Here is a 13721-nt window from a genome sequence, read left to right on the forward strand (position 1 = left end):
ACCACTGACAGCCAAAAGAGATTTCACAGAAACAATTTGAAAATATTTTTCGTACAATCGAAGTTTTTAAGCAGCAAAATTTGCAGAAGAGTAGAAGAAGCAATAGGGCCATACCGTCGGTTGTATGGAAAAAAGAAACAAAATGCCCACCAAACTACGTTAGCTCAATTCTTTGTTAAGAAGTAGAATAATAAAATTTATATTCTGAATATGTTTTATTGTCTTTCAGCTTCATGGTTTTCCTTTAACTAGGCCCTGAGACATACCTTAATTCTTTTATTAAAAAATTAAGGTTCAAGAAAGAAAGTTTGAGGAATGAATTATACTTTTCCCCATAGGTTATTGTTTTCTGTGCATTAGGCGCACTAATCGAGAGATTGCTCACTGGATGATATGTTAATCATGAAATTTGACATTTTATGTTTTTGTGTAACATTTTAAGCAAGTGGCATTTTTGTCTCTTAATGTATGCTTTTAATGCATATTCTTTTAATGTCTATTTCTTTAAATGTATGCATTTATTCATTTATATGCATGCTCTTACATTTTCTGTAGTTCACACATGAAATAAATAAATTAATTAATTAATATTTTAGTATACATTGTCATTTCGTAAAAAATTTAGTCATGTGTAACCAATGTATAAGTTTATCTACAACAATTATTATCTGTTAGGTTGCAAAATTAAATTAAGCTAAAGAGCAACATGTTCACACACAAAAAAATGTTTACTTATATAACTATACATATAAATTAGAACAAACCATTATGGATGGTGGCCAATAAAAACTGAAAATTGCTTCGAGTCAGGATTTTCTGGAAAACTTGAACTAAGTTGGCTGAATGTGTGCTATCCAAATTCTTGGGATTTTTAAGCCACCATTATTATTAAGATTAGGTCAGTTAATCAAAATTTCACAGGCTTCTTTAAATTTCTGTTCATTCCAGGTTTTTGTATGATGTAAGGAACAAGTACTTTTCTAATCAATTTGGTGTAGGGTGTTAAGAGCATGATTTGAGAGGCCCTTCACCAAAATTATTAAATTTAATGTGTCGTTTGTGTTTTTTTTTTTTTTTTTGCAGATAAGGATCCTTAGAGGAGTTGAATATGTATTTTAGTTTTATAGGTGGTTTAAAAGTGGTATTAAGATTATAATGGTGTAGAATGGTTTTATTTTATTATTCTATATTATTTTTTGATGTTTTATGAAGAATTTTATTAATAGTATTTTTGCTATAGCCATTATTTATAAATGTATCGATAATAGTTTGTAATTCTTTTTTAAGAGCTTCTTCATTAGAGTAAAATATTATAGCTCTGTTTTGAAGGTGTTAATGACTAAGTTTTTGTGAAGGGTGGTGATATGAGTTAGCATGTATATATTGGCCAGTATATGCAGGCTTACAGTAAACAGTGAAGGAAAAACTGCCTGAGGGAAAACGTGTGACGAATGTATCCGGGAAAGTAAGCGATTTCTGATTTTCAATTTCAATAGTAAATTGTATGTGCTTATGTTGTTTGTTCAGGTGTGTTTAACATTTGACGACTGCATAGCCAGATAAGAAAAACATCGTCAACATATCTAAGCCAAACTGTAGGTTTTAAAGTAAAGGAATCTAGAGCATGTTGTTGCTCAAAAGTTTCCATATAAAAGTTAGCAATTGGGGGGGGGGGGGTGAGCCCATGGCTGTACCTTCTTTTTGTAGTTAAAAATTATTTTTACGAAATAACTGTAATGTAGTACATGGGCAAAGAGAGCTGTAATGTCAGGCTGAAATTTGTTCTGTAAGAGAAGAATTGTGTCACTGATTAGGATACTCTTGAAAAGGGCAGAAACATCAAAACTGACTAATAAATCATCTTTGCCTAGTGTTATACTTTTAATTTTGTTCATGAAGTGTTGTTGTGTGTTCTTTATATAGGAGGGGGAATGACCTACCAACTCCTTGAGTGTCGATTCTAATTTCTTGAATAGGTGATAATTAGGGCTGTCTATACCCTGAACTATCGGCTGAAGTAGAGCATTATGTTTGTATATCGTGGGAACACCATATATTCTGGAAAACAAGCATAATGGGGTATTAATATTTTTAACAGTGGCCGATGGCCAAGAAGTGACAGACTTAAGTAATTTCACAGTTTTTTCCTTAATCCTATTAGTCAGGTTATAGTTTACAAGTTGATAGGTGCTGGTATCGGAGACTAGTTGATTCATCTGATAGATGTAAGTTGTAACTTCAGCATACCCTTGTAGTGCAGCTTGTTTCTTTGTATATATGTATACTCCAGATGATGATCTTAATGTGAAGGTCAAAACGTCAAGTGATTATTTTGGTTTATATTAAACTGAAGTTTTACTCTAACATGATAGTTGTTTCCATAATTTATTGACAATGTATTCTGATCACAGTGTAAGCATGAAGGAAAGGATTTGTTTTCTTCTATTTGATCCTGTGTGAAGGGGTATCCAAAGCATGGTCTGCTAGTCTCTACTCACCATAACAATAGTGGTGAATATATTTTTTATGTTCTTCAAGGCAGATGACAACAGTTCTTCCTGTCTGTTCATAGTAAGCTAGGCCACAAGTACATGGCACTTCATATACTCCTGGATGAGAGTTTGTCCTTAGGTGAATGCGTGAGAGTTGCCAATTTGCCATATGATTTAAATGTGGTGTGGAGCTGATATTTATTAAGCACTCTAGATATCTTTTTGAATGTTCCCTAAAAGTGTTTTTTCTGTGTTCTATGTTGAAATTGGCTAAAGAGTTAGCACACTGCTGTCCCATATAGTTATTTGTATATCTTCCCTTTCCATGCAAACTAACCTGTATGTAGAAAACCTAGCTATGAATCAAACCACTGGTTTGGCTGTGTATATTGATGATGTTTACTGTTTGGCCACATAGTCATTACTGAAATCATAAGAATACAGTTGACTTTCAGTATAGCATGCAGTAGTGAACAGATTAATCCAAACAAGCTGAATTTTCATCGCTTTGTTTCAGTTTGCAATAATTTTGGTTTTGGTTTACTATTTTCAGTTTTGGTTTTATTTCACTATTTGGGTTGAGTGTGCTGTGTGTTTTGACTGTCTCTATGATGTTTATTAATAGTGTTGTGCATTTCTAATAGTATAAACAAGTTGACATTCGTAGTGTTTTATTCATTTTGTGTAGTTATAAAATGGATACATCTCCAGGAAAGCGTTCAAAAATATGTACTCTTTCTCAGCATACATCCATGACTTAAAGACATATTGCCAATGAGTGTGGTGTTGGTTTGGATACTGTTAATGCAATTTTAAAGAGGTTTAGAAAGAGGTAAATGAAAAAGGTACCTTTTTCATTTGACAAAAAGAGCAAAATGTGGGTAAAAAAAAGAAAACTACACTTACTCAAGATCATTTACTTGTTAGGAAAAGCAAAATGAATCCAAGATTGCTTGCTGTAGACTTAAATAGAGACTTGGCAGCTAGTGGAATTAATGGTTTTAACATGACAGTCCATCAAAGATTGTTGGAAGCAGAGAGGACTGCTCACAGACCAAAAAAGAAACAACTATTGACAAAGGCTATGCAGAAAAAAAAGATACCAGTGGACAAAATTGTACAAAGATTGGACTGTTCAGAAGTGGAAGAAGGTCAAGGAGAGTGAGTACCCTATGTTTGCATATCAGCTGCTGAGAAGACTTCTCCCGGCTACCTTCAACAAGCTCCTAAATACCCAACTAAAAAGATATTGTTTTACACATAATGCTCCAGAATCACTTGTGCTTGTTGAGTGTGATGAAAAGTGACTAATACTTATAAATATTGGAGAAAAGAGTGGTCCCACAGATCCAGAAAGACAATGAACTCATCTTCCAATAGGATCTCTCTCTCCATGCCACACTTCAAAAAAAGTGAAAGAGTTCCTCAAAAATCACATCAATTGCTTCAGTGGCCAGGTAATTCTCCTGACATTAACCCAATAAAAAATTTGTGGGCCATAGTGAAAAAGAGACTTGGAAAATTAAATTGTGATACAAAGGATAACTTAATAAAATTCATTATAAAAGTATGGTTTTGGGATGAAACCATAATAATAACCAAACCAGAAATAAGAAAAATATGTTTTATATTGGTAGAGTCCATGCTTAAGTGACTTAATGAACTTATTAGGAACCAAGGAGCGCATATAAATTATTAAAGTTGGAGTTTAATTTTTGTACTTTTCTTTGGAAATTAAATCTTTCTTTAAACTGTGAGTGTTCAGATTAATTGGTTTGCTACTGTACATTATAACCCACCTATAACAAACTAATATATTAAACAGTTTATATAAATAAATATGTTGAATAATTAAATGTTATTAACAAAGTTTAAATTTCATTAAAATATTTTAGTTCTTGAAAGTATTAAAGATGAAAGTTTTTGAAACCTGGTAAATATATGTACTGTGATAATGCACTATGATAGTAAGTAATTATTCCATTGGTAATGGATTTTGTTTTTGTTTTTTTACATTTGGAATTAAGATAGTCTTTTTATCCTGAAATCTAACTTCTTATTATCCATATAAGGGAATAAGCTGTGATGTGCTGTTTCCAGGAGAATTTACATCAAATAAATGAAAGGATGACTGTATTTTTTCATGTCTTTTTTTTTTTTTTTTTTTGCATTGCTCATGGAGTTGTTAACATGACAACTATATTTGGGTTTTCTTTTTTTCTTTAGGTATTACACAGTATTGCAAAATAACATCTTATCATCCTATACAGCATGTGTCTTACAAGTACAAAGTAGAGGAGCTTTGGAAGCTTATTGATACAGTCACATTCTCACAGTGTTTGATATTTTCAAATTACCAAACCAGGTAATATATATTATATTATATTTTATTATTATTATTATTAGTCATCTCCATGGAGTTCAAAGACTCATCATGGAAGGCCCACACTGATCATTATTGACACAATGCCTATCATAAATTTTCTTAAAATCATTAACCATCTACTCAAAACTATTTCATTTTGCTCATTTACCATTCTCCAAGCAAAATATCTAGTTTTTATGTTGTTGCTAACTACACTAATATGACTGCTATGTTCTCTCTTGTCCAGTAATGTATTGAATGACTTCTTTAACATCTACTCTATTATATCCCCTCTATTTCACCTCTCAGCTAAAAACTTTGTAACCTTCCAGAAACTAGTCATCATTTTGGTCACTTGCCACTATCCACTACTTCCACATCCCTATCTGACAAATTTGTGCACAAGGGCCCAAGGTATGGTTGTTTCAAAAGCACCTTATAAAGAAGAATATAAAGAATAACTTCTCTATCACTATATCTATCTATCTATATATATATATATATATATATATATATATATATATATATACAGGGTGTTCGGGATAAATTTGACAGTTTCGTAAGGAAAAAGAAAATCTTCTTTGTATCTATTAAATTTAATGAATTGACAAAAAAACATTACAGGCAGAGTTAATTACAATACTATCAACAAGATTTACTCAAAATAACCACCATTAGCATCGATCACAGCTTCAATTCTGCTTCGGAACCTCGAACAAGCTGATGCTACAGTCTCCCTGGGAAGGGCCGCAAAAACTGTTTTAATTTTATCCATTAACTGGGCTTTTGTATTACTGGAAGTGCGATTGGTGTCTTTTTCAACTGCGCCCCATACAAAATAATCCATGGGGTTAAGGTCTGGGGAGTTTGGAGGCCAAACATTTGGACTGGTGAAGTCGTAGAAATTTTCAGACAACCATTTTTGACTTTTCCCAGAGGTGTGGCAAGGGGCCGAATCCTGCTGCCATACATACGGCCTACCATTGGCTACCCTTGTTATCCAGGGCTTGACTACAGTTAGCAACTCCACGAACAAAGCCCGAATTCCAATGCCAGGGTTCTTCAACACCTGTTCCTGCAGATTTGCGAGGAATTCTGCTGTACGAACGCAATCAGATCGTCTGCTAGGGATCTTTCTTCTTGCTACATCCTCGTAGTCACCATTGCAAGTCTCTAGTTCATGCCTGATTGTTTTTACTGTATTCAGGGAGCATTGGGCAGCAGTCGTAATATCCTTATTTTGATGGCGGGCACGAATCATCATGATACAAGTTATTCTCTTCCATGATTCAGGTGGGTTCCAGCTATCCATCCTTTCTGATCTTGTATATGAATGAAGAAGGGTCCAAACTTTTAAATGAAGAGAAGTGTGTGTTAATACATGTAACTTACGGAAAAATATAATTAATTATAAATATGTCAAATTTATCCCGAACACCCTGTATATATATACTGGCTGTGTTTTTTTCTTCCAAAAGAGTAGCATTTTATGCTCTGACACAGTGAATTGACAGCAGGGGTCAGTATTTTACGAAGTACTTGTTCACATCAGTGTGTGTGTGTGTGTGTGTTGGTTGAATTAAATAAGTAGATTTGCAATGCCACAGATAGCTCATGTTCAGTGATACAGTATCTGATATCTGATAGTGGATCTGGATTAAGCATGTATTTTCTGAAAATGTGTGTGCATGTTATTAAACTTAAATAAACAATAGCTACTCATTTCTGTCATGCAATGTTATTTTTTAAAATTTTTTTATCATTTGTGGGTTGATTTTTCTCTATTCACAGCTCATATGCCATATTTGAAATTTTAGGTTTTTTGAATGTCAGTAGTTATTTTTGAAGGATCAGTACAGGTCATGCACCATGCTTTAGAAAATGTTATTTCAGTCATTCTTCAGAATCTTTACTTTACCTGTATTAACTGTTGCTCTTCCCACTTCTAGCACTGTTAGCAAGTAATTAGATATCCCCCCCCCCCAAGGAAAAAAAATTCATTTCCACTATCATATCTTTAATGTACAAATGTAACAGCCATGCCCAAGTACACAGGAGGGCTTTGTGGCTCACCACTACTCTTTAATGTCTACAATACTCTAATGTCTGTCCATCAGCCAATTTCTTATCCATATACCATGGATAAGAGGGTGCCTGAAGTCCATCTCCATTTACTCCATCTTACATTGACTGCTCCATGCATTGTCCATGGAGTGTAAATAAGGCTCTATGCCTTAGCAAAGTCCAGCATTATTATGGCCAACCTTATCCCTTATCCAATTCAGCTGATACTTTATTGTAGACAGTGAGTAACCTACTAAGACAATATCTTTCACAAAGTCATGCTGTCCTCTATAGAGTATCATATTGTTATCCACATTGGTGAATTCTGCTATTAACCATCTTTTTCAGTATCAATACTTTAACTACTGTCACTACTACTCATCATCATCATCATCATCAAATTCCTGCCATGTACCCTCAACGGGTGTACAGGATATGACAGTACTACATGAAAAAATTACATCATTACTAACTTCCTATCTACAATTTTCCTCCAAATCAGTCTGTTACTTGTCAAGACTCCAACATTATCAGATCTTATATTTCTATCATCTAAGGCACTTTGTACCGTATCAATCCACCTATATCTTGGTCTTCCTCTGTGTCGTTTTCCTGCCAACCTGGCAGAGAACACTTGTTTTGCTAATCTTTCCTCTCCCATTCTATTTAAGTGACCATACCATCTGAGATTAGCTCTGCTAACGCATTCCTGGATGCTGACAATGTCAAGTTCTTTCCTAATATCCTCATTTTTAATATGATATTGCCATTGATGCCATCTGTTCACGCCTCTAATCTTTCTCAGGACTCTCATATCTGCGGTCTCCAGTCTTTGGTCAAGTGTTTTACTTCTGACCCAGCTCTCAGATCCATAAGTTAAAATTGGTTTGAACACAGTCTTGTATACAGCTAATTTAGTGTTCCGACTAATTTCTTTCTTATTCCATATGAATTTATTCAATTGACTTCCCACCATACCAGCTTTGCTGATTCTATTGTCTATTTCTATTTTTAGTTTACCATCTTCAGTAAAAATTGTGCCTAAGTAGTTGAAATGTTTTACTTGTTCCACAGGTTCTCCATTCACAACACAGTTGACATTTTCAATGATTCTGCCTATTTTCATTGTCTTTGTCTTTTTATTGCTGACCTTCATACCATATCTATTACAACAGCTATTCAATTTAGTCAGAGAATCTTGCAGACTTGTAGCGGATTTATTTAGAAGTATACATCATCCGCATAAAGCAAAGAGCTGACATTAACATCTCCAATTTTGATATCAGGTTTAATTCCACATTCCTTCATAATGTGATCCATATAGATAATGAATAACAGAGGGGATAATGTACATCCTTGTCTCACACCAGATTTAACATTAAACCATCTTCCTGTACTTCCTTCAATTCTAACTGCTGACTCACAACTCAAATAAAGACTAAGTATTGCTTGATATAATGCCCCATTGACACCATTTAACTGTAGCGTATTGAATAGCTTCTCTCTTGGCACCTTGTCATATGCCTTTTCCAAATCAACAAAACTCAAATACAGATCTTTGTTATATTCCCATGCTTTCTCGACTATTTGTCGTAAAGTGAAGATCTGATCCTGACAGCCTCTATTTGGCCTGAATCCAGCTTGTTCTTCACCAAGCTTTTCTTCCACAATTCTTCTCAACCGTTTCTCAAGTATACTTGCATAGATCTTGCCAGGAACACTCAGTAGGGAAATACCTCTGTAATTCTCACATTCAGTTTTATTTCCCTTTTTATATATGGGTACTATGAGAGCTCTACTCCAATCATCGGGAATTCGTCCCTCTGTCCAGGCTTTCTGAACTATGCAGTGCAGCCACTGTAAGTCTCTTATACCACCATACTTCAGCATTTCTGGTCGAATGTCATCTACTCCTGCTGCCTTTCCACATTTCAAGCCTTTGATGGCTTTTTCTACTTCAAGTATGGATATGTATTCCTGACTGCATGCCTGGTCAGTGTTTTTTATCACTGTGCTGTCATCACTGCTTGTTTCATTTAGCAGTTTTTCAAAGTAATTACTCCATACTTCAAGGATATCTTTTTCTCCTGTTTTCATTTCACCTTTATCATCTCTAATTCCTTTTACAGCACTCTTTCCACCATTCCTAAGCTTCTTCAACAACCTCCAGAATATTTTGCCACCTTCTTGATATTTATTTTCTATATTCTTGCCAAAGTCCTCCCATGACTTTTGTTTAGCTAATTTTACACACTGTTTAGCTTTCTTACATTTGTCTCTGTATTCTGTAAGAGTAAAAGCTGACTTATTTGCCAGGAACTTTTGATATGATTTCTTCTTTTCCTTCACTGCCTCTTTAACTTCCTGTGTCCACCAGGGAGTTCTGATTTTTTTATCCTTGCACACAACCTCGCCACATGCCTCTCTGGCAGAATCAATCAATGTTTCCTTCAGAGTTTGCCACTGAATCTCCAAGGTTTGATTCCTGTTCTCAAACTCTTTCATTTTCTTTTCAATAATATTTCTGTATTTTAGTCTACAGTTCACATCTGAGAGCTGCTCAACTTTTATTCGCTTTAAAACTTTCTTACATGTTACTCTTTTCAATATGAAATTCAATTTTATCCTGCTCAAGACTAAATAGTGATCACTTCCAATTTCAAATCCTCTGTACACTCTGGTGTCCTGCACCAGGGAGAAAACATCACTATCAACAATAACATAGTCAATGAGACTTTTCTTATTCCTAGCCTCTTCTCTCCATGTGAATTTGTGCACATTTTTATGTTGGAACATGGTGTTAGTAATAACCAGTCCATGTCCTGAGCAGAAATCCAACAGATATTTGCCATTATTATTAGCTTTGCTCTTTTCTCCAAATTTTCCCAAAACATTTTTGTATGTCTCACAATCATTTCCTACTCTACTATTTAGATCCCCAACAAGGACCAACTTTTCCTTTTTCATTGTGTCAGTTGCTTTTTCTAAAGCCTCAAAAAATTCCTCCACTTCTACCTTAGTAGAACCTTCTGTGGGACCATAGGCACAAATAAGCCTCATTGTCCAGTTCCCCATTCTCATATTTGCCCACATTACTCTACTTGATACTGACTGCCATTTAAGAAGATTAGCCTCGTATTTTGTGTTGAATACTATGGCTACTCCTTCTTTTCCTTGATTGTCATTGCCTGAATATAACATTTTGTATTTATTGCTCAGAAAGATCTCACCAGTTTTGGTCTTTTTTGTTTCAGTCACCCCTATTATGTCGATCTGGTACTTATCTAATTCCTCAGCTAGTTCCATTTCTTTGCCATTCAGGCTTCTTACGTTGATAGTACCGATCTTTAACTCTGGTGATGTTGAGTTGGGGTTTGTTTTCAGATTTGTTCCAGTAGCTGACTTTTCGCTGTTCGCCCTGGTTCCCTGGCGAAAACAACGGGGGCCTTGTTTAACCGGGCGACGCCCCAGCCGGCATGAAATTTTGTCATGTTGTACCATCATTTTTTATTTTGTATTTTGGTTTAACCAATAAGAATACAATTTGGTCGGCTAAATCCCAAATTGCCAGCCCATCCTCGTTCGTTCAGTATCAAAGTAGATACCCAACAGGGTGCACCACGAAAAGGTGAGGATTGGACATTAGGTCAGAAGCTCTGGTCGGTTCTCCGCATTCCTTTAAAGGCTATGTTGAGGTCTCCTCTCAGTTATACAGCTTTGACCCTTAAGCACCCCTAAGTCACTACTACTAAGATGCTAATTTATAATTTGTTACCTCTGTCTTGGGGGGGAGGGATTATGTAATGGAACTGTTTTTTCTCCTTTACACTCCCTTATTACTACCCTGCCAATGCTTAGACAAATTAAATTGCATAGTCAGGGGCATAGCTATTTCTTTTGCACTTTTCTATAAAATGCAGGCTGATAACATCAAATTTTATAGCTGTATTTACATTGAGATTTCATAATATTCTAAACACCTTCAGTTCATCTACCTGCATTCTTATATCAATCCCTGTCATATCAGTCTCTGCATTAAATGCTTTGCAAATATGTCTTCCTGGATGACCTCCATGTTCTTAACTCCACCTGGTTTCCTCTTATGATTCCACCAACCAAGCCAAAAGAGAGGCTGAAGTGCTTATTATAAGCAGTGATCTAATGTAATTCATCCATATATCAACTTGAATACCAGATAATCCTATCTACACTCCATTTCCCTTTCTGGGTCTACTGCAGCAGTTACCTCTTCTCAGTAACTCAGCCCTTGTGAAATTTCCTCTCCCACAGAATGCCATTTCCTCAGCTACTCCCAGTCTTTCTTCCTCTGGTGTTACATGTGTACCAAAAGGGACCTCCATGGCATACACTCGTCTTTACAATGATTTGACTACTAATTCTGCTTTCTTGATCCTAACACCTTTCCTGAATAAGTCACAGAATTATAGTTGCTGGCATAATGGCCTTCGTTGCCCCATTCCATCCAAAATTTCTGCTGACTTTCCAAGTCATGGTTTAACAACAAGTGTACCAAAACATTTCAAGAGAAAAAGTTCAGCATACTGCGGGTAACTTTTGACAAGAACTCAGCTTCCTACTCACCCTACACTTGAACACACAGCAAATGCAAACCAACTGTTAACAAATATAATTCTGACTTTGAAAGGAACCAACCAAAGAAAACTTGTTGTTGTTCCTTCTTGTTCCTTGTAAATACCATCAGGCATTACAGTTACTATACCTAAAGATAAAGCCAATTTCCTATCATTCCTCTCCTCTGACTCTGGCATAGATGACCAGAGCAAATTACCTTTTGTCATACCAAAAACAGTATACTACACGTGCAGTAGTCTTTCTTCCTGGATATCCTCTAACATTTACCTCATGTCATAAATAGTTTAATAATTTTTTCAGCCTAAAAAAACTAGGCATCCTTTTCTTCTCAAGATGTTACATTTCTTTCTCTCAGCTACAAGTCTGAAGCCCACCCAACCATAGAGTACTGTTCATGTTTGGACATGCCCCAAAAAGCTCTCTAAAAAAGAGTTGATTTGAACAGAAGAGAGCATTTCAGCTAATAGATGATCTCTCTCTCTCTCTCTCTCTTCACTATTACGGACTGTCTGTAATAGTGATTGTTATTTATAACAATTATTTTTTGAAACCAAACTGGCATCCATCATTACCTTCTGCTTTTCATTGGACTTATAAAAACATGAGCAGCAGCTGCCCAGCACCCTTTTACAGTCCAACTGCAAACTTCTTAAGCCTGTGTCTATTCCTCTCTTTTCTAGAACAGTCTTCTTTATGAAAGAATTTTTAACAACTACAACCTCTCAACTTTTCAAGAAGAATGTCAGTAGGTTCCTTGTTTCCCAACCCTCACCTACTCATGGCACTACTGTGCTATAGGTTTTGCTGCTGCTTGTATGTGGAATTATTGATATTAAAAAAAAAAATAGGGGTGCTTAAGGGTCAAAGCTGTATAACTGAGAGGAGACCTCCACATAGCCTTTAAAGGAATGCGGAGAACCGACCAGGGCTTCTGACCTAATGTCCAATCCTCACCTTCTCGTGGTGAACCCTGTTGGGTATCTACTTTGATACTGAACGAACGAGGATGGGCTGGCAATTTGAGATTTAGCCGACCAAATTGTATTCTTATTGGTTAAACCAAAATAAAAAATGATGGTACAACATGACAAAATTTCATGCCGGCTGGGGCGTCGCCCGGTTAAACAAGGCCCCCGTTGTTTTCGCCAGGGAACCAGGGCGAACAGCGAAAAGTCAGCTACTGGAACAAATCTGAAAACAAACCCCAACTCAACATCACCAGAGTTAAAGATCGGTACTATCAATGTAAGAAGCCTGAATGGCAAAGAAATGGAGCTAGCTGAGGAATTAGATAAGTACCAGATCGACATAATAGGGGTGACTGAAACAAAAAAGACCAAAACTGGTGAGATCTTTCTGAGCAATAAATACAAAATGTTATTTTCAGGCAATAACAATCAAGGAAAAGAAAGAGTAGCCATAGTATTCAACACAAAATACGAGGCTAATCTTCTTGAATGGCAGTCAGTATCAAGTAGAGTAATGTGGGCAAATATGAGAATGGGGAACTGGACAATGAGACTTATTTGTGCCTATGGTCCCACAGAAGGTTCTACTAAGGTAGAAGTGGAGGAATTTTTTGAGGCTTTAGAAAAAGCAACTGACACAATGAAAAAGGAAAAGTTGGTCCTTGTTGGGGATCTAAATAGTAGAGTAGGAAATGATTGTGAGACATACAAAAATGTTTTGGGAAAATTTGGAGAAAAGAGTAAAGCTAATAATAATGGCAAATATCTGTTGGATTTCTGCTCAGGACATGGACTGGTTATTACTAACACCATGTTCCAACATAAAAATGTGCACAAATTCACATGAAGAGAAGAGGCTAGGAATAAGAAAAGTCTCATTGACTATGTTATTGTTGATAGTGATGTTTTCTCCCTGGTGCAGGACACCAGAGTGTACAGAGGATTTGAAATTGGAAGTGATCACTATTTAGTCTTGAGCAGGATAAAATTGAATTTCATATTGAAAAGAATAACATGTAAGAAAGTTTTAAAGCGAATAAAAGTTGAGCAGCTCTCAGATGTAAACTGTAGACTAAAATACAGAAATATTATTGAAAAGAAAATGAAAGAGTTTGAGAACAGGAATCAAACCTTGGAGATTCAGTGGCAAACTCTGAAGGAAACATTGATTGATTCTGCCAGAGAGGCATGTGGTGAGGTTGTGTGCAAAGATAAGAA

At 35.7% G+C, this 13721-nt stretch overlaps 1 protein-coding gene across 1 annotated transcript in view; it reads left to right on the plus strand.

Moving 5' to 3' along the window:
* The window catches only part of LOC150108730 (uncharacterized), a 181422-nt gene that overhangs the window by 110283 nt on the left and 57418 nt on the right, over positions 1-13721 (plus strand). The window contains exon 6 of the mRNA XM_090416184.1: positions 4719-4857. Coding sequence (XP_090272310.1) covers positions 4719-4857 — 139 coding nt within the window. The remainder of the gene's footprint in view (positions 1-4718; positions 4858-13721) is intronic.

The sequence above is a fragment of the Typopeltis vanoorti genome, chromosome 3, assembly GCF_054136105.1.
Source record: "Typopeltis vanoorti isolate ZY-2024b chromosome 3, IOZ_Tvanoo_1.0, whole genome shotgun sequence".
Classification (NCBI taxonomy): Eukaryota; Metazoa; Arthropoda; class Arachnida; order Uropygi; family Thelyphonidae; genus Typopeltis; species Typopeltis vanoorti.